General features: G+C 42.2%; 3 protein-coding genes and 1 pseudogene across 3 annotated transcripts in view; all 4 read right to left on the reverse strand.

The window, feature by feature from the left end:
• Positions 1–5,018, reverse strand: part of LOC130073401 (neurofilament heavy polypeptide-like) — a 9,164-nt gene extending 4,146 nt beyond the window's left edge. The window contains exons 1-8 of the mRNA XM_056238797.1: positions 4,496–5,018; positions 4,357–4,412; positions 4,217–4,271; positions 2,771–2,820; positions 2,533–2,644; positions 2,392–2,447; positions 803–851; positions 452–550 (exon numbers count right to left, since the gene is read on the reverse strand). Of these exons, the coding sequence (XP_056094772.1) occupies positions 452–550; positions 803–851; positions 2,392–2,447; positions 2,533–2,644; positions 2,771–2,820; positions 4,217–4,271; positions 4,357–4,412; positions 4,496–5,018 (1,000 nt within the window). The remainder of the gene's footprint in view (positions 1–451; positions 551–802; positions 852–2,391; positions 2,448–2,532; positions 2,645–2,770; positions 2,821–4,216; positions 4,272–4,356; positions 4,413–4,495) is intronic.
• Positions 5,019–5,044: 26 nt separating this feature from the next.
• On the reverse strand, positions 5,045–5,650 carry LOC130073402 (putative mediator of RNA polymerase II transcription subunit 12; the record flags this gene model as incomplete). Its single annotated transcript, XM_056238798.1, has 1 exon — positions 5,045–5,650. A coding segment is annotated over one exon (492 nt), but the record flags the coding sequence as incomplete, so codon positions are not given.
• A 3-nt stretch (positions 5,651–5,653) lies between these two features.
• On the reverse strand, positions 5,654–25,105 carry bod1l1 (biorientation of chromosomes in cell division 1-like 1). Its single transcript, XM_056238799.1, has 14 exons — positions 24,856–25,105; positions 24,023–24,147; positions 22,346–22,557; positions 21,081–21,259; positions 20,410–20,515; positions 17,790–17,936; positions 17,268–17,425; positions 16,096–16,192; positions 15,148–15,256; positions 13,986–14,040; positions 12,331–13,609; positions 11,812–11,864; positions 5,701–6,815; positions 5,654–5,657 (listed from the first exon to the last, which is right to left on the reverse strand). Exons 1-14 carry the CDS (start codon positions 24,970–24,972, stop codon positions 5,654–5,656), a joined length of 3,756 nt encoding a protein of 1,251 aa, XP_056094774.1. The 5' UTR covers positions 24,973–25,105.
• LOC130073441 (5S ribosomal RNA) lies at positions 10,039–10,155 on the reverse strand (annotated as a pseudogene).
• Positions 25,106–26,722: the final 1,617 nt, after the last annotated feature.

The raw sequence follows: 26,722 nt of genomic DNA on the forward strand, positions 1-26,722 counted from the left end.
CACACTGGATTACACACACACTGGATTACACACACACACACACACACTGGATTACACACACACACTGGATTACACACACACACACACACACACACACACTGGATTACACACACACACTAGATTACACACACACACACTGGATTACACACACACACACACTGGATTACACACACACACACACACAAACAGACATACACATCTTTGTGGGGACTCTCCATAGACGTAATGATTTTATACTGTACAAACTGTATATTCTGTTCGCTTACACTAACCCTATCCCTAAACCTGCCCATCACAGGAAACATTCTGCATTTTTACATTTTCAAAAAACATTACTTATTATGATTTAAAAGCTGTTTTACTCATGGGGACCGCTGACTGGTCCCCACAATGTAATCTAAACATGAACACACACACACACACACACACTGGATTACACACACACACTGACCTTCATCTCTCCTGTGTTTGGCTGATGGTTCTGGTTCTGGTTCTGCTGTGGAACACAGAAGCTCGTCTGATGATCTCTTACGCTTCAGTGCAGGTTTCACTGCAGAGAGAGAGAAACTGATCATCTACACACAGACAGACACGAGTGTGAGTGTGTGTGTGTGAGAGAGATAGAGAGAGAGAGATAGAGAGAGAAACTGATCATCTACACAGACAGACACGTGTGTGAGTGTGTGTGTGTGTGTGTGAGAGAGAGAGAGAGAGAGAGAGAGAGAGAGAGAGAGAGAGAGAGAGAGAGAGAGAGAGAGAGATAGTGTGTGTGTGTGTGTGTGAGTGTGTTTCAGTCTCTCACCTGAGGGAGCGTCTCTGATCTGAGCTGTGGAGCGTCGACTCCTGCGACCCTGATAATAAAAACAACAAACATTTCAGTCCCATAAAAACATTGATCACATGACCTGGAATAAACATCTCATCATAGTCTAAGATTTGGTATAATACATGGTCACGACATTTCTCTCTTATTTGGAAAAAAAGTTAGACTTTTCAATTTACCTTCTGAAAGCAACTTAAATTAACGACTTTTGCTTTGTTGATATTGTCCATTAAAAAACTGAAACAATTAAAAATAATTTTTTGTTAAGGCCTGACACTACAGGTGAATAGGGTAAACATGTAAACTAATATACACCACATACTTCCCCAAGTGGATTTACAACATGTTTGTATTACAGTTTTATTAAATGTTTAAATATGAATATGAGACATTGTCTCATGAAATATGCACTAATCTGCATACATTTCCAGCACATTAATCTGAAAATTGAATAAAGCCAGGTTCAAAATTCTTGTTTGATTTAGTTGACATATTAGAGTTGAAGGTTTTTATAGAAGGGATTTTGGATTTCTCTTTTTATCACTCCATAAATCAGAAAATACTGTCAACAGACAGAAAAAAACACATTTTCACCATGTTTTAGGAATAAAATGTTATATAAATCAGTGTGAATGATATATGAACAAACCCCTCAGTAAAAACCTTCAGAATATAGATATGAATGAAACTGTAAGTTTTGGAATTTATAAGTGCTGCTGAAGTGGAGAAAAAAACTTTTAAAGATATGTATCGTAATAGAAATCTACAGACGCCAGTAGATAAAGTGCAATAAAATGTGTATTTTGGATGTTTTTATTTTTTTACCAGTCTGAAAAAAAAAGATGTTATGGAGGCAAAATAATCCAAAATCTCAAAACTAAACAGTGAATGTAGCGTCTTGGCTTAATTGAAATAAAGCTGAAATAAAATAAAATATAAGCATAAAAAAAAAAAAACATTTTATCTCAAATGTATATCAAAATTTAGAAATGCCTTTGAAACGAACTGAAATAAGTCGAAGTACTTATAGTTTTCATAGTAAGTAAATATAAATTAAAGCTAAATAGAAATATCGACCAAAAACTACCAAAAACTAGTAAAAGCACCTAACATGACTAAAACAAACCACATTAAAAGAAAACGAAAATACAAAAATAAAAGCTAATTCAAAATATGAATAAATATTTGAATAGTATATAAATAGCAGTGGCTCTGAGAGTGACGTTATCTCGTGTCTCGTTTTCATCATAAACAAACATAAAATATTCCTGAAAGTAAAATTTTCTGTACAGGTTTGGCGTGATGATGATGATAACAACGATTCTTCTTTTATAAATTCACATAAATACTACATGTACTAATAATATGATCAGTTGTACGATCTTATTAAAAGCAGAATGTCTCTGATTTTAATATATTTTTCAAACTGACTATTAAAACTGTGTCTTGCTGGTCAACAAACTCGACAAAAAGACAATAGATATCAAAATAGTTATTATAATTCTTCTTTTTAAAATTAGGATCAAGTGTTTTTTTCTTTAAATAAAAACTGAAGAATATAAACACACCTCTTTTGGCTCCTCCTCCACAGCTGGCTCCGCCTCCTTCGGTTGTAAAGCAGAGCCTTATGGGAAAGAGCAGAGAAACGGTCACATGACACGGAGCGTGTGCGAAGGACGGCTCAAGGCGTGTGTAACGCAGACTCTTACGTGTTTCTCTCTGAGGAGCATCAGATGCTTTGGAGGATCTTCCTCTGCGTGGAGTCCGGCTCACTCCAGATCTCTCTTCATCATCCTCATCATCATCACCATCATCATCACACTGTCAGACACATCACACACTTTAATAGAAGAACAGAGAGAGAGAGAGAGAGAGAGAGAGAGAGAGAGAGAGAGAGAGAGAGAGAGAGTGTGTGTGTGTGTGTGTGTGTGTGTAAAGAAAACTCACCTCTTTATTGGACGTTTGCTCTTTTTCATTATCGGTTCTGGTTTGATTTGCTGCAGTCAGATAAACAAAGTTTAATTTCAGATTCTACATGTTATTCATTCAGGAAACATGCTTTTTAGACGAGAAAAACATGTTACAGGACTCCAGACTCCGTAGCCCCTAACTGAACATTTTTAGGAGAACAGGCCGAAAATTTAGGGGCACATCATAAAGGGCCGGTTGTTTATGATTCCACTGTTCAAACTGTAGTTAGTGTGTAATGTTGCTGTTTGAGCATAAACAACATCTGCAAAGTTACAACGCTCAAAGTTCAAAGCAAAGGAAGATATTTGCTTTTACAGAAATCGCTTTTTAAGGACTACACCAAACAGCTGGTAGAACTACACGAACTTCTTCACGGGTTAGTGACATCACAAACCCTAAGATTTGCATAAACCCCACCCCTGGGAACACGATTTATAGATTATCATGACAGAATATGCTAATCAATGACTAGAAGATAACTACACATAAGCTACCTAAATTCATCAACTAACCATTCAGATATGTCCTGTTGCATTTACCAATTGCCTTGGTAATAAATAAACTTAATATACAGAAATTACAATGTGCCATTTTATTTAAGGTTCACATGCTCCAGACTAACATCTGAGGGCAGCAGCAGCACCTCTGAGATCTGCAGACAGTATCTGGTAGCACTGTGGGGATTACAATAAAGCACTGAGCTTAATCTAAGCTAATAAGCCAATTAGAGTCCTCTGCAGCCACCTACTGGTTACAATGGTAATTTAATCTTTTTTTATTTTTAAATAAGCGTAAATTTTCCTACATCTTGAAACTTTTGGTTTTATCGCTTCCTTTTTCTGCCCAGTCCAGGTAGTGTAACCACTGTTCCTTTAAACATGCAAACTATGCTTCCAACTGTGTCTCTAGGAACATTTAGTGCCTTCGCTATCTTTTTGTATCCTGTTCCTTGTTTGTGAAGGGTGATGATTCCCTCTCTTAACTTTTTGGACCATTCTTTTCACTTAGCCATATTTGTAACTTGCAGTCAAACGTGACACTCAACAAACCTAGCCAGTTCAGATATTTTGTGTGTTCTAGCTCAAGCACACCTGGTGCAGCTAATGAAGCCCTTGATTAGTTGCAACACCTTTTTGGCAGATTTGTGCTGTTGTGAGGGATTCTATTCAGGGGGTTGAATAATTTTGAAACTGCAGAAGTCATTAAAAGTTGAGCTATTTCAATTACATTTGTTTGGTTTGTTCATTACAAAAAGCTGAAAGTCTGTAAATTGTGACAATAATGCAATGGGGGTTGAATAATTTCGATTGCAACTGCATATACAATTTTCAAAAAAATTGCACCGGCAGATAAATTTGGTCCACAATTTGGTTGCAGTCTGGAGCCCTGTGTTATTTTACATTACCACACACACACACACACCTGCCCTCTGAGCAGATGATCGTCCTCTCCGTGTGCCGCTCTCGGTCTGCTCCACCTGATCAGACAAAGTCATGAGCATTAATGACATGAGCATGATTTCCTGCATAATATCTGCTGATGAAACGATTCTGATTCGTTACCGTCTCAGAGGCGTCTGATGACTTCTGTTCCTGCTCGTCTGAGACAGATGCGCTGCCTGCATCAGACGCACGGGTTACACTGAGATAATCACACACTCATAATCAGAATCATACACTCCTAATCATCACTGTCACTAACCTGTGTCCGTAGAGTCGGTCTGCGCAGGCACAGCTGCATCTGTAGAGTCGGTCTGCGCAGGCTCATCTACTGTCTGCACAGGCTCAGCTTCTGTCTGCACAGGCTCAGCTACTGTCTGCACAGGCTCAGCTTCTGTCTGCACAGGCTCATCTACTGTCTGCACAGGCTCAGCTTCTGTCTGCACAGGCTCAGCTTCTGTCTGCACAGGCTCAGTTACTGTCTGCACAGGCTCAGCTTCTGTCTGCACAGGCTCAGCTTCTGTCTGCACAGGCTCAGCTTCTGTCTGCACAGGCTCAGCTTCTGTCTGCACAGGCTCAGCTTCTGTCTGCACAGGCTCAGCTTCTGTCTGCACAGGCTCAGCTTCTGTCTGCACAGGCTCAGTTACTGTCTGCACAGGCTCAGCTTCTGTCTGCACAGGCTCAGCTTCTGTCTGCACAGGCTCAGTTACTGTCTGCGCAGGTACAACTGCATCTGTGGTGAGTGTCTGCGCAGGTTCAACTGTGTCTACTGTATGAGTCTGCATAGGCTCGTTTGCATCTGTCTCTGTGTCTGCAGCAAGGGTCTGCGCAGGCTCCACTGCGTTTGCGGAGAATGTCGACGCAAGTTCTGCTGTTTTTTCTATGAGGGTCGGCAAAGGCTCATCTGTATCGGTCTCCTTTGTGTCTACAGTGAGGGGCTGTGCAGGCTCTGCCACATCTGCAGTGACTGTTGCTTCAGCTGCGTCTGCAGTGACTGTTGTCGTTGATTCAGCTGCGTCTGCAGTGACTGTTGCTTCAGCTGCGTCTGCAGTGACTGTTGCCGTTGATTCAGCTGCGTCTGCAGTGACTGTCGCCGTTGATTCAGCTGCGTCTGCAGTGACTGTTGTCGTTGATTCAGCTGCGTCTGCAGTGACTGTTGCCGTTGATTCAGCTGCGTCTGCAGTGACTGTTGCCGTTGATTCAGCTGCGTCTGCAGTGACTGTTGTCGTTGATTCAGCTGCGTCTGCAGTGACTGTTGCCGTTGATTCAGCTGCGTCTGCAGTGACTGTTGCCGTTGATTCAGCTGCGTCTGCAGTGACTGTTGCCGTTGATTCAGCTGCGTCTGCAGTAAGAGTCTGCGCAGGGGACTCAGCCATGTCTGCACTGAGGGTTTGTACCGTCTCAGGAGTGTCTGTAATGATCATCTGCATGGGATCGGACGCATCTTCAGCCAAAGTCTGCACTGACAAGGCTGCATCTGCAGTGACGGTCTGTGTCTGCTTAGCTGCATTTGCAGTGACAGTCATCGGCTTAATATCATCCGTCTGTATTGGTTCAGCTGCGTCTGCAGTGAGGGTCTGCATTGGCTCAGCTGCGTCTGCAGTGAGGGTCTGCGTTGGCTCAGCTGCGTCTGCAGTGAGCGTCTGCGTTGGCTCAGCTGCGTCTGCAGTGAGCGTCTGCGTTGGCTCAGCTGCGACTTCAGTGAGGGTCTGCTTTGGCTCAGCTGCATCTGCAGTGAGGGTCTGCGTTGGCTCAGCTGCGACTTCAGTGAGGGTCTGCGTTGGCTCAGCTGCGACTTCAGTGAGCGTCTGCGTTGGCTCAGCTGCGACTTCAGTGAGGGTCTGCTTTGGCTCAGCTGCATCTGCAGTGAGGGTCTGCGTTGGCTCAGCTGCGTCTGCAGTGAGGGTCTGCGTTGGCTCAGCTGCGTCTGCAGTGAGGGTCTGCGTTGGCTCAGCTGCGTCTGCAGTGAGGGTCTGCGTTGGCTCAGCTGCGTCTGCAGTGAGGGTCTGCGTTGGCTCAGCTGCGTCTGCAGTGAGGGTCTGCGTTGGCTGAGCTGCGACTTCAGTGAGGGTCTGCGTTGGCTCAGCTGCGTCTGCAGTGAGGGTCTGCGTTGGCTCAGCTGCGTCTGCAGTGAGGGTCTGCGTTGGCTCAGCTGCGACTTCAGTGAGGGTCTGCGTTGGCTCAGCTGCGTCTGCAGTGAGGGTCTGCGTTGGCTCAGCTGCGTCTGCAGTGAGGGTCTGCTTTGGCTCAGCTGCGTCTGCAGTGAGGGTCTGCGTTGGCTCAGCTGCGTCTGCAGTGAGGGTCTGCGTTGGCTCAGCTGCGACTTCAGTGAGGGTCTGTGTTGGCTCAGCTGCGTCTGCAGTGAGGGTCTGCGTTGGCTCAGCTGCTTCTGCAGTGAGGGTTTGTGTTGGCTCAGCTGCAACTTCAGTGAGGGTCTGTGTTGGCTCAGCTGCGTCTACAGTGAGCGTCTGCGTGGACTCATTAACATCTGCAGTGAGCGTCTGCGTTGGCTCAGCTGCGTCTGCTGTAAGTATCTGTGAGTCTCTCTCTTTGTCCCTTTCATCTGTCTGCTCATCCCCCACCTAAAAGAAAAGCACCAACACATTACAGGAGATACACAAACACTCCAGCAATCAGAAAAACCCACAGGAAGAATCTGATAAATTAGGCTTCCTTTACATGCCAAACGACTCGTCTCCAAAGTAGAAGAGAGCAGGCAGCTGCAGAACAGCAAATGAGGCAGAGGCGAACAGTGCGATCACGTTCTTTGTTGCCAATCAAATGCGCTACTGCCGCACGGACAACACTTTAGTTACTCCATTGTACACTTCAGACACATGTTTTCTCCCATCACTGTCATCATCTAGCTACTGGAGTGCCTCAGGGCTCTCCAGTAGCTCTCCAGTAGGGTTTTTCTGATTGCTGAGCGGCAGTGGCTCAGTGGTTCATGTAATTTGTCTACAAACCGGAAGGTTGGTGGTTCAATCCCCGGTTCCACTTGACCAAGTGTCGAGGTGTCCATGAGCAAGACACCTAACCCCAGCTGCTCCCGACGAGCTGGATGGCGCCTTGCATGGCTGCCGTTGCCCGTCGGTGTATGAATGAGAGAGTGAATGTGAGGCAAATTGTAAAGCGCTTTGGTGGCCATTGGGTCTGTGAAAGCGCTATATATAAATGCAGTCCAGGGCTCAGTGCTGGGACCGCTTCTCTTCTCCATCTACATGTCATCACTAGGATCTGTCATTCAGAAACATGGTTTATCCTATCACTGTTATCATCTAGCTATTGAAGTGCCTCAGGGCTCAGTGCTGGGACCGCTTCTCTTCTCCATCTACATGTCATCACTGGGATCTATAATTCAGAAACATGTTTTTTCCCATCACTGCGATCATCTAGCTACTGGAGTGCCTCAGGGCTCAGTGCTGGGACCGCTTCTCTTCTCCATCTACTCTTCATTGGGATCTGTCATTCAGAAACATGGTTTATCCCATCACTGCTATCATCTAGCTACTGGAGTGCCTCAGGGCTCAGTGCTGGGACCGCCTCTCTTCTCCATCTACAGTGGGGCCAAAAAGTATTTAGTCAGCCACTGATTGTGCAAGTTCTCCTACTTAGAATGATGAGAGAGGTCTGTAATTTTCATCATAGGTACACTTCAACTATGAGAGACAAAATGAGAGAAAAAAATGCAGGAAATCACATTGTAGGATTTTTAAAGAATTTATTTGTAAATTATGGTGGAAAATAAGTATTTGGTCACCCACAAACCAGCAAGATTTCTGGCTCTCACAGACCTGTAACTTCTTCTTTAAGAAGCTCTTTTGTCCTCCACTCGTTACCTGTATTAATGGCACCAGTTTGAACCCGTTATTTGTATAAAAGACACCTGTCCACAGCCTCAAACAGTCACACTCCAAACTCAACCATGGCCAAGACCAAAGAGCTGTCGAAGGACACCAGGAAGAAAATTGTAGACCTGCACCAGGCTGGGAAGAGTGAATCTACAATAGGCAAGCAGCTTGGTGTGAAAAAATCAACTGTGGGAGCAACTGTAAGAAAATGGAAGACATACAAGACCATTGATAATCTCCCTCGATCTGGGGCTCCACGCAAGATCTCATCCCGTGGAGTCAAAATGATCATGAGAACGGTGAGCAAAAATCCCAGAACTACACGGAGGGACCTGATGAATGACCTGCAGAGAGCTGGGACCAAAGTAACAAAGTCTACCATAAGTAACACACTACGCCGAGAGGGACTCAAATCCTGCAGTGCCAGGCGTGTCCCCCTGCTTAAGCCAGTACATGTCCAGGCCCGTCTGAAGTTTGCCAGATGATCCAGAAGAGGATTGGGAGAATATCATGTGGTCAGATGAAACCAAAATAGAACTTTTTGGTAAAAACTCAACTCGTCGTGTTTGGAGGAAGAAGAATGCAGAGTTGCATCCCAAGAACACCATACCTACTGTGAAGCATGGGGGAGGAAACCTCATGCAAAGGGGACAGGAAAACTGATCCGTGTTAAGGGAAGAATGAACGGGGCCATGTATCGTGAGATTTTAAGCCAAAACCTCCTTCCATCAGTGAGAGCCTTGAAGATGAAACGTGGCTGGGTCTTCCAGCATGACAATGATCCCAAACACACCGCCCGGGCAACGAAGGAGTGGCTTCGTAAAAAGCATTTCAAGGTCCTAGAGTGGCCTAGCCAGTCTCCAGACCTCAACCCCATAGAAAATTTGTGGAGGGAGTTGAAAGTCCGTGTTGCCCAGCGACAGCCCCGAAACATCATTGCTCTAGAGGAGATCTGCATGGAGGAATGGGCCAAAATACCAGCTACAGTGTGTGCAAACCTGGTGAAGACTTACAGGAAACGTTTGACCTCTGTCATTGCCAACAAAGGTTATGTTACAAAGTATTGAGTTGAACTTTTGTTATTGACCAAATACTTATTTTCCACCATAATTTACAAATAAATTCTTTAAAAATCCTACAATGTGATTTCCTGGATTTTTTTTTCTCCTTTTGTCTCTCATAGTTGAAGTGTACCTATGATGAAAATTACAGACCTCTCTCATCATTCTAAGTAGGAGAACTTGCACAATCAGTGGCTGACTAAATACTTTTTGGCCCCACTGTACATGTCATTAAAAGGATCTGTCATTTAGAAACATGGCTTTTCCCATCACTGCTATGGTGATGACACTTTACTTCTCATTTCAACTAGTTGATCCACCTTCAACTCAACCTTGTGAAGACAGAACTGCTTGTGGTCTCAGCCAACCTAACACTTCATCACAACTTCTCCATTCAGCTGTAGGTTCATCATGAATGAATGAATGAATGAATGAGGCATTTATATAGCGCTTTCATATGTACTACTGTACACCCAAAGCGCTTTACAATCATATCAGGGGTTCTCTCCTCAACCAGCACCAGTGTGCAGCATCCACTTGGATGATGCGACGGCAGCCACAGTACAACGGCGCCAGTGCGCTCACCACACATCAGCTATAGTTGGAGAGGAGAGAGAGTGATAGAGCCAATTCAGTGGATGGGGATTATTAGGAGGCCATGATTGGCAGGGGCCAATGGGTGGAATGTGGCCAGGACACCGGGGTTACACCCCTACTCTTTACGAGAAGTGCCATGGGATTTTTAATGACCACAGAGAGTCAGGGCCTCGGTTTAACGTCTCATCCGAAGGACGGTGCTCTTTGACAGTATAGTGTCCCCGTGACTATACTGGGGCGTTAGGACCTACACAGAGCACAGGGTGAGCGCCCCCTGCTGGCCTCACTAACACCTCTTCCAGCAGCAACCTGGTTTTCTCAGGAGGTCTCCCATCCAGGTACTAACCAGGCTCAGCCCTGCTTAGCTTCAGTGGGCAACCAGTCTTGGGCTACAGGGTGATATGGCTGCTGGCCATCATCCATAACTCCATCAAGGTCAGCCAGGAATCTTGGAGTTGTGATTGATAATCAGTTAAGCTTCAAAGACCATTTTACTACAACGGCCAGGTCCTGCAGATCTACTTTACACAACATTAGGAAGATTAGACCCTTCGTATCAGAGCAGGCCACACAACACCTTGTCCAAGCTCTCGTTCTCTCCAGACTGGACTAATGTAATGCGTTCTTAGCGGGCCTTCCGGCATGTACTATCAAGCCTTTACAACCGATTCAGGGTGATCTTCAGCGAGCCGAAGAAAGCCCACGTCACTCCTCTCTTCATCAGTTTGCACTGGCTGCCAATAGCCGCTCGCATCAAATTCAAGGCACTGTTGATGTTTACCTACAAGACAACCACGGACTCTGCTAGTTCAGACTTATGCGCCCTCCAGAAGCTTGCGTTCTGTTCCCAGCTGGACTGTTCCCAGCTGGTGGAGAGACCTGCCCATCTCAATTCGAGTACCTGAGTCTTTAACCATTTTCAAAAAATGTCTAAAGACACATCTTTTTCGTCAGCACCTGACCAATTAATACTAGCACTTACCTTGTCTATTCTGTTTTTTTTTCTGATTTAAAAACAAAACAAAAAACCCTTGCTATGTGCACTGTGCTAGACTAAAGGCTCGTTCACACCAAGGACGATAACTATAAAGATAACGATAAAGATATAGTTCTAAAAATCGTTCTCCATATTAAAGGATAGCAGAGTTCTCACCACAACTGTAACGAAAAAGATATGAGGAACGATATCGTCGGAATCACTTTCAGAACGATTTTTTCCCCCAGCTGTCGAACGATCAAACACTGACAGCCAATCAGAATCCACTCAAATTAAAGAGCTTGCGCATTTAAAACAGCAAACGACATGGCGGAGAAGTAAAATCCACCACTGTTTCAAGAAAATGAATATGGAAAACAATCGTTCATACCCTCTGAATAAATGGTGAGGAGGATTACCTCAAGTATCCAGCGCTCGTTTACACAACATTGTGTTGCTTCCTTTGAACTTGCAGTGTAAAAGACTAGGTTTTGTTTTTATTTCACTATATTAACTACGGCAGCTAAATTCCCTGTAGATTATTATATCGATTACACTAGCTTCACTCAAAACACAGCATGCTGATCATCTCCTGGTGAAAACCGTGTAAATGCAACAAGAACAGCAAAAACATGACGTTGTACACACTTTGAAACCGCAGCACGCAAGCTTAGAATAAACAGCCCGTTATCGTTAGTTGGTGTGGACGCAAATATAGTTATCGTTACAGTTATCTTTATAGTTATCAATCTTGGTGTGAACGGCCCCTTAATGAGACTTATTACAGCAGTTGTATACTGTTGCCCTCTTGTTGGTCTGATTGTTTTATTGTTCTCATTTGTAAGTCGCTTTGGATAAAAGCGTTTGCTAAATGATTAAAAAGTAAATGTAAATGCAATACAGCGTATGCATATGAAGCACTGCTGCTTCAACATGAAGAATGATTTAATGAACAAAAAACCCAATATATGTATAACTGAAGCAAAACCTCATGATTGTTCTAAGCCAATAAGCATTAGAGCAGCAGAGATCGGTTCTCTGCAGTTAAGCCAAACAATCTGAGACTGTAGAGGATATGACGTCATGAGCTCACCTCTGATGTCACTTCCTGCAGAGGCTCCGTCTCCATGGGCTCCACAGATGCAGCTAGTAGATGAAATCAGTTATTATGAGGTTTTATTATTCACATGCATATGATGATGCACGTGTTTGTGTGTGTTAGAGTATATTGACCTAAAAACGAGAGCTAGATATTTTGCACATTGCCTGATTTACTTTCATCCTTCCCTCAGGTCATTTTGACCCGAAAATCATTTTTCATTTTTTTTCTTCAAAATTCCAAGACCCTAGGACTTCTGTCGCACTTGAACTACGAATACACCATCAAAAATTTAATGGATTCGAGGAGTTTTGTGGTTGAAATTGAAATATGAAAAAAAAGAAGAAGAAAAAAAAAGCTTTCTGGACAAAAAAAAAATAAAAAAAAATAGGCTAACTATAATTTTAGGGCTTCATGTCATTTTGACCCGCGACAGAAAGATGTGTTACAAAGTGCGAGGGAAGGATGAAGGTTAATGTTAACAACAATCTATTATGGTAATCTATACACTACCTGCATCCTGGGACTCGTTCACAGCGTAACACGACACACTTCCAGCGCCCGTAGGGAGTGTTTTCCCGTCGCCCGGAGACTCTGAGACGAGATTCGAGGAGCGCGCGAGATCGGGGTCCATGGAGAGCAGCGTCAGCGCCGCCTCCTTCATCTTCAGATCCGCTTCGGTCTCCCGGCGCTCCGAGGCGGAGGAGCACACGTCCATCAGGCTCAGGAGGGCGTCGGCTTCTGCGCTCAGGGGGCGGGGCTCTGCGCTCAGGGGGCGGGGCTCTGCGACGGACACGCCCTCGTCCTCGGATTCGGGAGTGACGTCGCTCAGCGCACCGTACGGGTCGTTCGGGTGAACTGTGGTGCTGGACACGGATTCGGGATCTCCAGCGCTCGAATCCTCCTTCGCTCCCGATATCCTCTCGGGATCCTTCGGCAACTTCTTCTCGGTTGTTTTCTTCGCTAACTTCGCTTTCTCCTCTGAGGTTTTCCTTTCCTCTTTTCCTATTTTAGTCTTGGCTTCGGGTTTTTTATCCGATTTTCCTGCACTACTCTGGGATTTAGTCCTGTGTTTCTCCGATAAGGATCTGACCTTTGACCCCGCCTCCACCTTTCGGACGTCGCTCTCGTTTTCCGAGATTGATTTCTGCGAATGATTCTTGTCCGACGACGAATCCTTCCTCTCAGACCTCACCTTGAGCTTCTCTCCCAGTTTACCCTCCGGATGACTCTTTGACCTCTTCAGGACCTCTTTAGGGTGCTTGTCTTTCTTCCGGCTGACCTCTGACCCCGCCTCGACCTCTGACCTCTCCTCTGAGGAGCCGGTGGAGTCCAGACGCCGGAGACTCTTGCCGCTCACCTTGGCTTTCTCCTTCTCGCTCTTTCCTTTCTTCAGGTTCTCTTCATCCGCAGCTTCCGCCACAAGCGTCTTGACCTCTCGGGATGAGACAGAACTCTTCCGGTCCGGCTTGACCTTTGACCCCTTCTTCTCATCAGCTGCTCCTCTCGCGGTTCCTCCATCTTTCTCGTCTCCGTCTCCGGTCTTTCGGAGTTTGTGCTTGAGTCGTTCATCAGGGCGCTCTTTTTCCTTCTCTTTATCCTTGCGCTCCTTTTCTTTCCGAACCGTTTTCCCAGCCGTCCTCTGGCGTTCCTCGGTTCCCAGCTCCAGATCCAAGATGAAGGAGTGAACGCGGTTCTTCTCAGGCAGTTTCTCCTCGCCGTCTGCTTTCTTCTTGCGCTGCTCTTCCAGATCGGACAGTCGTCGCACTGACTTCAGACTCACCGACTTCACCTGAAGAGAAACAGAGATGCTACGACTGATCAGGGTTCCCACACCTTGGTTTACTACAAATTCAAGGACCTTTCAAGGACTTTCCAGGTCCAATAACCTCAGATTCAAGGGTACAAGTAAGGTTACACCGTGTTACCTTGTAAGATTCATTGTAACAGTTTCCATGTTTCAATAAATATGGAATTTCCAGAAAACTTCTTGCACAAAATAAATTCAAGAACTTTTAAGTCCTGTATCTGTGTGCTTATCTTCAAAAACTTTCCAGGGCTTTGCATTTTTTCCCCCCAGATTCACAAACTTTCAAGGATTTCAAGGACCCGTGGGAACGCTGATATGACAGACTGAGAGAAAAAGCTGGAGAACGAGAGAAACTTACATCTTTGTTGACTGAATCCCCCTCAGTGTCACTTTTCTTCCTGTCGTCCTCTTTTCTAAAAGACAGAGTCAAGTCAAGATTTATACAGCGCTTTTATTTAACAAATTGTTCCACAGCAGCTTTACAGTGATAACAGGAGATTACAGTAACAGAGAGTGTTTAGGCTTTACAGCAGCTCTAGAATAAAGTTATTGTCCAGATAAAGTTAGTTTTGATTGATTCACTTCCGTTGTAAAGATCATTAGTTATTAACTTAGAGGCCGCTAACACACACCACTCTAACAGAACACCCTTAACGCACTCCGGCTCATTCACACAACAGTGCCTGGAGCTCGAGAACACAAACCTTGAAACAGGTGCAAGCGGTGAAAATGATTTAAAAACGTTATCATCTCCCCGTAAACTTCAAAAACGCAAATCTGTGAAAACGCTGATGGCGTGCAAAGAGTCAAGAACTACATTTACATGCACCCTCATAATGCGAGATTTAGGCAATATTGCGATTAAACTTGACCTCATGTAAACAATACTTCGATTAAATTGACTGAAAGTGTAATTCCTAGGAAGTTCTCCAATATATCCTGAGGAACATGAGGCATTAGGGTTATCTGATTTACTATGGAAGCCTATTTTTACTGCAAAGGGGAAAAAACTTATGACAATTCAAAATGATGACATACTAAGAAAATTAAATTTTTCATTGAATTTTGAAAATTCTAATTATGAGAGTCAAAATTAAGACGAAAGTAAATTCCTAGGAAATTCTCTGATATTTTCTTAGGAACATTTATTTTCTCAAGAAAATTGGTGTTTTCTGATATTTATGGAAGCCCATTTTTACCACATAGAAAACACAATTATGACATTAAATTCAAAATGATAACACACTACATCAAAATTATGAGGTGAAAATTCAAATGAGTCAAAATTATGACAGTCAAAATCAAACTCGTAACTTTTGTTTTTTAGTGTTTATATTTTAAATAGTTAATTAATTAATTAATTAATTAGTTAGTTAATTTAGTTAATTAATGAGACTATGTCAAGACGGAGAGATCTTTTTTAGCATCAATTCAGAATTCAGAATATTCATAACCTTATTCTTAAGTTAGAAAACAATAGTAAAATAAGAGTAATTGTGTTTTTGGCGAGTCCCACAGACCTGGAGTCCCTCTTCCTCTGGATGCTCAGAGCCACTTTCTTCTCCAGGACCTTCTTCTCCTTCCGAGCCTCTTTGGCTCGCGGTCTCTGATCCGCCAGTCTCTTACGGTCTGAGGGAGAACATCAGGTCAGAGATCAGGAGTGTGTTTCCCCGAAAGCAGCGTTAGCCAACTGTGATCGCGAGTTCTGCCGTAATCAGCAGTTCAACGAGTCGTGTTTCCCGAAACCATCGTTCCAACGAACATTCGCAAACAGCATCTCAGAGGAGTGTGTGTGAGCGACAGCATCTCAGAGGAGTGTGTGTGAGCGACAGCATCTCAGAGGAGTGTGTGTGAGCGACAGCATCTCAGAGGAGTGTGTGTGAGCGACAGCATCTCAGAGGAGTGTGTGTGAGCGACAGCATCTCAGAGGAGTGTGTTTGAGTGACAGCATCTCAGAGGAGTGTGTTTGAGCGACAGATCTAGACATGTGGACTCAATTAATCCTGATCTTGAGCAAAATAATCAACCTGACATTTAGTGTCTTTTATTTAGAACACATACAAATGTCATTTACATCTTTGAGTTTGTCAAGAGATTTAAAGCGTAGTGTTTGAAGAGTGCGCATGTGTGAACGAGCTCTAGTGTAAGAACGAGACTATGAGTGAATCTGGAAATAAAGCAAAATAACTGAGAAAAATTTGAAATATTCCTCAGATGACATGTTTGTAATTTATAGCAAAACATCCAGCGTTAATTCGATCTCAAACAGATTCATTAACAGTAGTGATTACTCCACGTCATAAACCAAAGCGGTTCAACGACCAATTTGCGACAATACAGTTTCGGGAAACAGTCGAGACTTCTTCAACGATGCATCGTACTCTGATAGTAAAGCAGCGAGTTACGCCGTTGTATGGGAAACACACCCCAGATCATTAATGCAAACACACACACACACACACGTGTACCCTGTTCCTCGTTCTGCGCTGCTCTCAGTCTGCGCTTCTCCTCCATCCGCTCTCGGTTCTGCTGTCGCTTCAGGAGACGCTCCTCTTTTTCTTTGGCCTGCGAAGTCAAAGAAACTTAAGAGTTTGAGATTTTGACAAAAACAACAAAGACCAGATGAAAATTGTGCATTTTGACGATAATTTAAACAGCTACATTTTAATTAAAAGATTTTGTTGATAAAAACTTAAAAAGATAACAAGATATTAACAAAGCACTAATAATGTTCATTGAGGAAGAAAAATCAAAAAAAGACAAATTATTGTTTGAAATAACCAAATCCTAGTCAATCATCTTGAGCTGTGAGCGAAAGCTGAACAAAGCGAGTTAATAACTGTCATACGAGGTAATATAATAATCCTATATATATGAGATTCTCCAGAAAGCATAAACCTAATAACAAACTTCTGCACAAAATGACAAATGCACAAGCGATATAAAGCATAAAATGAGCTTTTACCATGTTTTTGTTCAATGTTGATATATGATTCATATATAAACTGTTAGAATTTAACTTTTGCACTAAACTATTAATTTCATTGGCTAAATGTATATGCAATTATATTCAGAATAAAATTAATGAACATGACATGATGAAATGTTGACTAAAATTAAAGTTTTATAAAAAATGATTAAAATTACAAAACTAAAATATAAACTTGTAAATGTAAACACCATTTAAAAATGTAAACACCATGTTTCTATAATAAAAATTAGGGTGAATGATGTATAAAGAAATCCCTCAGTAATAACCTTCAGAATATAGATAGGAATAAAACTGTAAGTTTTGGTGTGTGTAAGTATGACTGAAGTGGAGAAAAAACTCTTTAAAGATATGTACTGTAATTGAAATCTACAGACGCAAATAGATAAAGTGCAATAAAATAAACACTTAAATGTGTATTTTGGATGTTTTCTTTCCACCGGTCTAAAGCTGACTTCTGGAAGCCAGTGCATGAAACAACACTGGATATCCAACTTGCACCAATGTCAAATTTTTCTACATATTCTAATCATTTGTTAACATGTATTCCTTACTTTAATGAGCTCAAAGTTTCCACCTTAAATGAACACGTTGTTAGCTAACTGTGATTAGTGGTTTTGGTGACTGTATTAGCCTAGAGTGTGTTCTCACCACAGAGCGCCGGCGCTGCTCCACCGTCACCTCGTCGTCCGAGTCGCTGTAATACCGCGAGTACAGGAACGGCTTGTGTACGTATCCCTGTCTCACACCGCGCGGCTTCTTCTCCCTGCTGCCCTCCGAGTCCTCACCCGTCTTCTGCCCTGCCTCGTCTGCACACACACACACGTAAGCGCTGCACTGACACAGACGCCGATGTATGATTTATTACGCCTATGTTACCGACCAAACAAAAGCACATTCTTTCCATGTTGTCGCGAGTCGGAATAGGGTGAACAGAACAGAACCAACATGAAGCATTGCAGATATTATTAATCAATAAAGATTTTAATGTACAACATAATTGAAAATTTAGTCTGATTCAAAAGGGAATCCGAATACCAAACCCTGACTGAGACAGGAGGAGCTGGGGAGGAGGAGGGCAATCAGCTCCTGAGAGACACGACAGCTGCTGATAATACTGACGAGCTTATATATGAGACACACACACACACACACACACACACACACACTCACCCTCAGAGCTGATCTCTCCCTCCTCAGTGGACTCGCACAGAGGCTCGTCTTCTTCGCTGTCGATGAACGAGGACAGGTCGCTGGTGTGAACCGAACTCACGCTGATGTCACTGAGACCCTCCAGATCTGAGTCCTCCAGCGAGTACTCTAGCGAAACACACACAGTAAAATACTGAAATATGACTCCAGTGTAAATCAGCTGTTTTCTATGTGAATATACAGAAAAGTGTAATTTATTCCTGTGATCAAAGCTGAATTTCCAGCATCATTACTCCAGTCTTCAGTGTCACATGATCCTTCAGAAATCACTCTAATATGAGGATCTGATGCTCAAGAAACAGTTATGATTATTATCAGTGTTAAAAACAGTCAATATTTTTGTGGAAACTGAATATTTTATTTTTCAGGATTCTTTGATGAATAGAATTTGAAATAGAATCTTTTGTAACATTATAAATGTCTTTACTGGCACTTTTGATCAGTTTAATGCGTCATCAGACCGTGGAGACCCTCATACACTACTACTCAAAAACGTTTGGGGAAAGTTAAAATAATTAATACTTTTATTCATGAAGGACACATTAAACTGATCACAAGTGACAGTAAAGACATTTATAATGTTATTAAAGGGGTCATTAAATGGTACATGCACTTTTACAAGTTGATTGTACTGAAATGTGTGTTGGCAGTGCCTGTACACAACCATCATATAATGATAAAAATCCATCCAGTGGTTTTGTTTTAATCTCCTTATATGTTTCCCCCTGCCTCAAATCGAGCCGTTCAACCGTGTGACGTCACAGGCTCGCACGCCCCTCCCACGAGTGTTGATTGACAGGAGCGTTTCAACACAGACCCGCCCTCGCTCGTGAGCCAGCTGTCAATCATAGTCTGCGTGGACCGGCGCGGTCATTGTTGATATGCTGGAGCACTGTCTATGAGCAGAATGGCTCTAAGCGATTGTGGTGTTCTGTTCTTGGGTGTAATAACGAACACAGTCATTTTAATATTCCTGAATCCGAACCGCTGAAGACGCAGTGGCTGAGTTTGTTTTCGAAGGGAATATTCCCCACGAGCAACGTCAATGCTCTCATGTTTGCGCGAATCATTTCTCACCAGACTGCTTTATAAACAAGGATCAGTATAAAGCTGGTTTTGCTAAGAAGCTGCTCATGAATAAAGGATCGGTACCAGATATTCGTGTTCCTGCTGAACCTCCTGAAGAACTGAAGTGAGTGTAACGTTTTATTAAACTTTATATTAATATATTAATCTTTGCAAATCGCTAGCTGCACGCTTCACAATAAATGCGTCTAAGGTTTACACTCAGGGTACATTACGGCATGTTTTCTATGTATGACGTTCTCAATAAAATTCATAATCCCACGTCTATAATGAACAACGCGTTATGGTTATTGTGTTACAAACGTGTATGCGCAGAACAGAGAGGCGGAGTCAGCAAAACTCATGATCATTTAAAGTCATATGCACTGAAACGGCGTGCTGAAAACAGAGCTGTTTTTGACCAAGTAAAATAAGTGTTTTCTTACAATACTAATGAGAATTTTTAATTAAAGTATATTACAAACTTTTAATTTAGACCCTAAAGAATCATATTAGCTTGTACAAAAATGGCATTATATGACCCCTTTAAAGATTCTATATCAAATAAATGCTGTTCTTTTGAACTTTCTATTCATCAAAGAATCCTGAGAAATAAAATGCATCACAGTTTCCACAAAAATCTGAAATTTTTCCTGAACTCTAGGACATATGATTGAACACATAAAAGTATTAATATATGAACCGTTGGAATTTATAGCATAAATTGATATACAATTGTATCAACGGCTGCTTTTACATGCAACCAGATAATCCGCTGGTAATGGCACTGGCGGCTCAGTCGGCTTCATGTAAACGCATTAATCGATCGGCTGAGCTCGATCCCAGTGAAGTTCCGATCGGATTGAAAGGGGGGATTATTCCTTTTTAGCTCATAGTCTCCAAATTATGACCAGAAATGGATAAATATTAAGTCTGCTGTTTAAAATGTATGAGAAGGGTTATTATGCGCAGAGCAGAAACTCTAACAATATATCCTGATTAGAAGTGTGTGACATAAACACACACATGTTTCCGATCACATGATCATGTAAACACTGCAGATTCACCAGCAGGAATGAGTCCAGTGCGGCTGAAACAGAAGCTGTGCATGTGAACGCAGCCGGTGGGATGAAATCGGCAGATTCTTTTTCTTGTTTCCAAGCATTAATTTGCTTAATTTCTCAACAACAGTGTTCTTCTCCAGTAAATGTATCTTGATTTAGGAACAACAATTTCACCATGTGCTCCAGGAGGGGCTGAGAGCCGTTTCCAGCACCCAGTGCACGGACTTATCAGAAAGCTGTTCACTGACTGGCTTGCGCGACAACGAGTCATGCAAAATACACTCGAGTTTAATTGTTTAACTTGCGTGGAGACGTGATTGAGGCGAATAGAGCGCTCACGGCAGCTGCGTCGCCAGTTCGTGTCTTTGCCTTGACTCAGTATGTGATCTACAGGCTCAGATAATTACACCGGCGTCTGGAGAGAACATTAGCGCTGTAAAGCCGTGTCGTACCTTCTCTCAGCCGCTCTCTCGTCTTCTGTCTCACACTGCAGGGTTTCAGCGGCTCCGGCTCCTGGCTCTCCTCTCTCAGCTTCCCGGAGGATTTACTGTCCTCCTCCTACAACACAAGTCACTTCATCTATACAGCGCTTTAACAACACAGAGTTCCACAGCAGCTTTACAGTGATAACAGGAGATTACAGTAACAGAGTGTTTAGGCTTTACAGCAGCTCTAGAATAAAGTTATTGTCCAGATAAAGTTAGTTTTGATTGATTCACTTCCGTTGTAAAGATCATTAGTGATTAACTTAGCGGCCGCTAACACGACACCGCTCTACAGAACACCCTTAACGCGCTCCGGCCGCTCACTCGCACAACAGTGTCTGGAGCTCGAGAACACACACTCTGAAACAGGTGCAAGCGGTGAAATATTTTGAAAAAAAAAAAGTCTGTGAGAACGCTGACGGTGCACACATGCGCATTACATGTTTAGTCTATAGGTATGCACATTTGAATATATATATATATATTTGTTTGTTTTATTTAGAGTTTGACAAGGCAGGATATTGGTGCAATTGACAAGGTGCAGGCGTTGAATCATCTCCATGCAAACTTCAAAACTGTGAATATGTGAAAACGCTGCATAGGAGTGAGTATGTGGAACTCCTCCTCCTCTTCATCACCTGTTCTTCTGCTTCTCCTCCATCTCTCCCAGACTCCTCCTCCTTCTCCTCCTTCATCTCCTCGCTCTCCTCCTCCTCTTCCTCAGGGAGGCTGATGTCCATCATCTCGTTCTCTGAGGGATCGTGGGTCGGGTCTGAAACGCTGGTCTGGATCTGATCATCAGCGCTGAAACTCGCAGCTGGAGAACAACACAGGTCAGAGAGACTGAGAACCACCGCCTCAAACATCTCCCGCTTTATCATTTACTCCTTCCTTTATTACACCACTCTGTGGAATGCTGGATTGGTCAATAGCGCCATCCAGTGGTGTATTACTCCCCGATAACAGCCTCTGAGAACAGAAGCACAGGCTCACCCGGGTCGCTTTTTGTGTGTGTGTGTGATCTCAGAATAAACCCCCTTCAGAGAGAGTGTGTGTGTGTGTGATCTCAGAATAAACCCCCTTCAGAGAGAGTGTGTGTGTGTGTGATCTCAGAATAAACCCCCTTCAGAGAGAGTGTGTGTGTGTGTGTGTGTGTGATCTCAGAATAAACCCCCTTCAGAGAGAGTGTGTGTGTGTGTGATCTCAGAATAAACCCCCTTCAGATGTGTGTGTGTGTGTGTGTGTGTGTGATCTCAGTATAACCCCCTTCAGATGTGTGTGTGTGTGTGTGTGTGTGTGTGTGTGTGTGTGTGTGATCTCAGAATAAACCCCCTTCAGATGTGTGTGTGTGTGTGTGTGTGTGTGAGTTGGTTTATGTGATTTATGAGGACACAAATTTGTATAATGACATGTGTATTACACTGGTATTACAACTTATGGGTGGTTTATGAGGACATTTCAAAAGTCCTCATAAATCAAATGGCTTAAAAAACATAAAAAACAATGTTTTATTAAAAAATTAAAAATGCTGCATGTCTCCTGTGATGGGTAGGTTTAGGGATAGGGGCAGTGTAGGGGGATAGAATATATAGTTTTTACGGTATAAAAACCATTACGCCTATGGAGAGTCCTCATAATGCTGTTGCACCAACATGTGTGTGTGTGTGTGTGTGTGTGTGTGTGTGTGATCTCAGTATAACCCCCTTCAGGCTGATGAAGTCCTGATCCTGATCCCCCTGTCGGGTTTATTCTGAGATAACAGCCGGCTGGATGTACATTATCACTTACTGATTTAACTAGGGAATGTAAAACTCACTGAGACTAAGAATGTCTTTTACAAGACAGAAACTCTGAGGGAAAACACTGTTTTTTGCACTGATATAATAATATGTGAGACGCTGACCCGCATCAGTTCCCTCATCTGCGGTCAGCGGTTCCGGGTTCTCCACAGGAAGGGGCGGAGCTACAGCAGGAAATTCGTCCTCCTCCACGTGGCTGTTGGGAGACAGAAACCTCCGGACGATTCGCTCGACCTGCGGACGAAACGTGTGATGGACCTTCGGATCCACGACCTGAGCCACGATCCGGTCCACTCCCTGCTCCAGCATACCAGACCTGGCACACACACACACACACACACACACACACAGGAGGAGGACGTGAGAGAGAGAGAGAGAGAGACAGCCAAATGAATGGACAGACGAACGGACAAACAAACAAACAAAAGGACAGACAAATGAATGGACAGACAGACAATTAGACAGATAGACAGACAAACGGACAGACAAAAGGACAGACAGACAGACAGACAAATAGATTAATGGACAGACAGACAGACAGACAAAATGACAGACAGACGAATGGACAGACAGACAAACAAATAAGACAGATAGACAGAGACACATACAAATGAATGGACAGACGAACGGACAGACAGACGAACGGACAGACAGACAGATAGACAGACAGACAAAATGACAGACAGACGAAAGGACAGACAGACAAACAAATAGACAGATAGACAGACAAACATAAGAACAGACAGACAGACAAACAAAAGAACAGACAGACAGACAAACGGACAGACAAAAGGACAGACAGACAGACAGATAGATTAATGGACAGACAGACAGACAGACAAAATGACAGACAGACGAATGGACAGACAAAAGGACAGACAGACAGACAGATAGATTAATGGACAGACAGACAGACAGACAAAATGACAGACAGACGAATGGACAGACAGACAAACGGACAGACAAAAGGACAGACAGACAGACAGATAGATTAATGGACAGACAGACAAAATGACAGACAGACGAATGGACAGACAGACAAACGGACAGACAAAAGGACAGACAGACAGACAGATAGATTAATGGACAGACAGACAGACAGACAAAATGACAGACAGACGAATGGACAGACAGACAAACGGACAGACAAAAGGACAGACAGACAGACAGACAGATAGATTAATGGACAGACAGACAAAATGACAGACAGACGAATGGACAGACAGACAAACAAATAGACAGATAGACAGAGACACATACAAATGAATGGACAGACGAACGGACAGACAGATGAACGGACAGACAGACAGACAGACAGACAGACAAAATGACAGACAGACGAAAGGACAGACAGACAAACAAATAGACAGATAGACAGACAAACATAAGAACAGACAGACAGACAAACAAAAGAACAGACAGACAGACAAACGGACAGACAAAAGGACAGACAGACGAATGGACAGACAGGCAAACAGACAGATAGACAGAGACACATACAAAGGAATGGACAGACAGACAAACAAAGAGACAGATAGACAGACAAACATACAAACAAATGGACAGACAGACGAACGGACAGACAAACAAACAAAAAAAGGACAGACTGACAGAAAAACGAATAGACAGAGAGACAAACAAAAACGAATGGACAGACAGACGGTAGGACAGACAGAAAGTCAGACAAACAAACAGAGGGAGAGACAAACAAATAGACGATCAGACAGACAGAGAGACGAATTGACAGAGACACACACACACACACACACACACACACGTACTGCAGGACCAGTTGTCTGATGCTGTTCCTCAGCTGGTTCTTGTTGAGCTGTGGACTCCAGGTGTGATTGGCCAGATGATTGGACACGAAGTTATCGACTCGCTGTCGCAAGTGCAGATACGCCGGCTGAGGAAGAACACCACAGAGTAAACTATTACATTATATATCAAACATCACAGAGTAAACTATAATCTTCTTTATCAAACTTTACAGAGTAAACTATTACATTATTTATCAAACATCACAGAGTAAACTATGATCTTTATCCAGTTAAAGTATTTCAGAATAACTGTACAATCGTCTTTCTGCTGTCAGATATGACCTGAGTTTATGAAGGACACGTGAGAATAACTTTGATATTGTTAGTAATATTCCAGCCGGACTGAAGCAGGTTTAGTTGATCATCCAGACATAATCATGAGTATCAAATATGATCATCAGGTTTATGAGGAAGGTTTATTTGTCCATCTGTCAATCATCTTTGCATTGCATTATATGTTTTAAAACTACAGAGTTTTGATCATCAAACTGAGCCTTTAAATATAATCTTACTAAGACATATTAATGGCAGATATTGATATTATTGATCAATGTTGATACTGATTTAACACCATGAGCTGCTAAACTGACAGTCCGTTAATGAATTAAAAACTGAGCGGTTTATCACAGGACTCTCGCGATCGATTATCAACAAATACATGATCAGTTCTGTGACAGTATCGGACAACAACATCAGAGACGGGGATCTTCCGATGATGCCACGCTATCACTGCGGTTCCTGAGGTAAACTCGTGAGTAAAGCGTGTGTTGTTGTGGAGTAAATGTGTGTTTTGCCTTTGTGTCCACGTCCGCCAGGCAGTCTCTGCGGAACTGGTCGAACAGGCCCTCCGTCTTCAGGTGACTGACGATCATCGACACCAGCTGTGGGTCTCCGGGGTGAAGAGCCGCCATCGCCACACACTCGGAACCGAAGCCAGCAGAACTCGGGCCAGCACAACCTCCGAAAACAGCAGAACCAGCAGTGCGCTACTGAGGGAGCGACGACCCGGAAGTTTACACTGCACACAGGAAACAGGAGAAGAAGACAAAGCAAAACAAGCGCGATCTTCAGCGCCATCTAGAGGACACACTGCGAGTTTCAGCATTTACAGCAGCGGAGTAAAAAACTAAAAAATATGAAATTAAAATACATTGATTAAAATATTTTATTTAAATAATAATCAATAAAACATGTTTTTTAAAAATGAGTAAATACGTTTATTTAAATATATAATACTAAATTAGATTAAACTAATACATTATTAAAATAAAATTTGGTTTGAATATATAAAATAAAAGAATAATAAAACTAAATAACTAGAACGCGATTCAAACGAATGCATGAATGAATTAATTAATTGATTGATAAAAATGATATTTAAATAAATAATAATGATTAAATATATTTGATTTAAATAATTGTATTAAAAATGTATTTTTTCAATAAAAAAACATTTGATTAAAATGAATTAAAATGATTAAAATGAATAGATATTTTATTGAAATATGCCATGAATTAATACATTTTAAATAAAAATTTATAAAACTATATAAAGTAAAGAATTGATAACACTAAACTAAATAACTAAAACGTGATTTAAATAAAAAATAATACATTTATAAATTTGACTAAAAGGGTTATTTAAATAAAAATAAATCAAACATTTGATAAAAATTAACAAAACAAAACAAAATTAAATAAATAATTGTAAATGATTAAAATAAATATTGATTTGAATATCTCAAAATAAATAACTTTGATCAAACTAAATATCATCATCATCATCATCATCATCATCATCATCATCACATCTTTATTCAGGACATACATATAAAATGGTCCATAGCACTATACAAAATAAAGTACATTCAAAACAACAACAAAAATTTTGATAAAATGACTACACAGTCAATATTCCACAATACACAAAAAAGTGTTAAAATATTGGCATATAAACTAAAGTGATTCCACAAACCCGAAGTGAACCTAACAGCACTCAATGCAGGACTAACTAGTGTTTTGATGATGCTGTTATGTGCCTCTGCTAGTCTACACATACATCTCTGTACATGAGATTCCTGAGTACAGCAGGACATGTGGATACATTAACACTGACACACATGTGACTCGCACTGCCCCCTCGTGGCACTTTAAGGCGAGACACTACAGGTGAATAGGGTAAAATTTTTAAATAATAGATATCACCATGAAACTTCCTCAGTTGATTACTTACATAAGTATATAAAAAAAATGTATTACAAGTTTTTGAAATTGTTATGTTTAATTATGCAGATTAGGCATTATCTCATTAAATATGCATAATTTTGCATACATTTTCGGTAGATAGATCTGAACATATGATAAAGCTAGGTGCAAAATTATTTTTTCATTTTGTTAACACACAAGATGAAAAAAGAATTTCAGAGGGATTTCAGGATATATGCTTTCATTACCTAGGAAATCTAAATATATTGTCCATAGCCTTAAAAAATCAATTCTCGCCATATTTTTTTGATTAAATAGTCACATAAATCAGGCCAGGAATGATTTATAAACAAATCCCTCTGAAAATATCTTCAGAATACTGCTAAGTGTATAACTGGAAAGTTTGGTGTACATAGGTGCTACACAGGCTGAGAAGTTTCTACTGGAGAATGACAA

The sequence above is a fragment of the Rhinichthys klamathensis genome, unplaced genomic scaffold (assembly GCF_029890125.1).
Source record: "Rhinichthys klamathensis goyatoka isolate OS25496 unplaced genomic scaffold, OSU_Roscu_1.1 h1tg000545l_1, whole genome shotgun sequence".
NCBI classification, from domain to species: Eukaryota; Metazoa; Chordata; class Actinopteri; order Cypriniformes; family Leuciscidae; genus Rhinichthys; species Rhinichthys klamathensis.

Coding starts and splice junctions, on each gene's coding strand:
- bod1l1 (XM_056238799.1), bottom strand. CDS start 24,972: ATGGCGGCTCTTCACCCCGGAGACCCACAGCTGGTGTCGATGATCGTC. Junction 17,426..17,789: donor GGGAGAGATCAGCTCTGAGG/GTGAGTGTGTGT, acceptor GTGTGTGTGCAG/ACGAGGCAGGGCAGAAGACG. Junction 15,257..16,095: donor AGCGCAGAACGAGGAACAGG/GTACACGTGTGT, acceptor GTTCTCCCTCAG/ACCGTAAGAGACTGGCGGAT.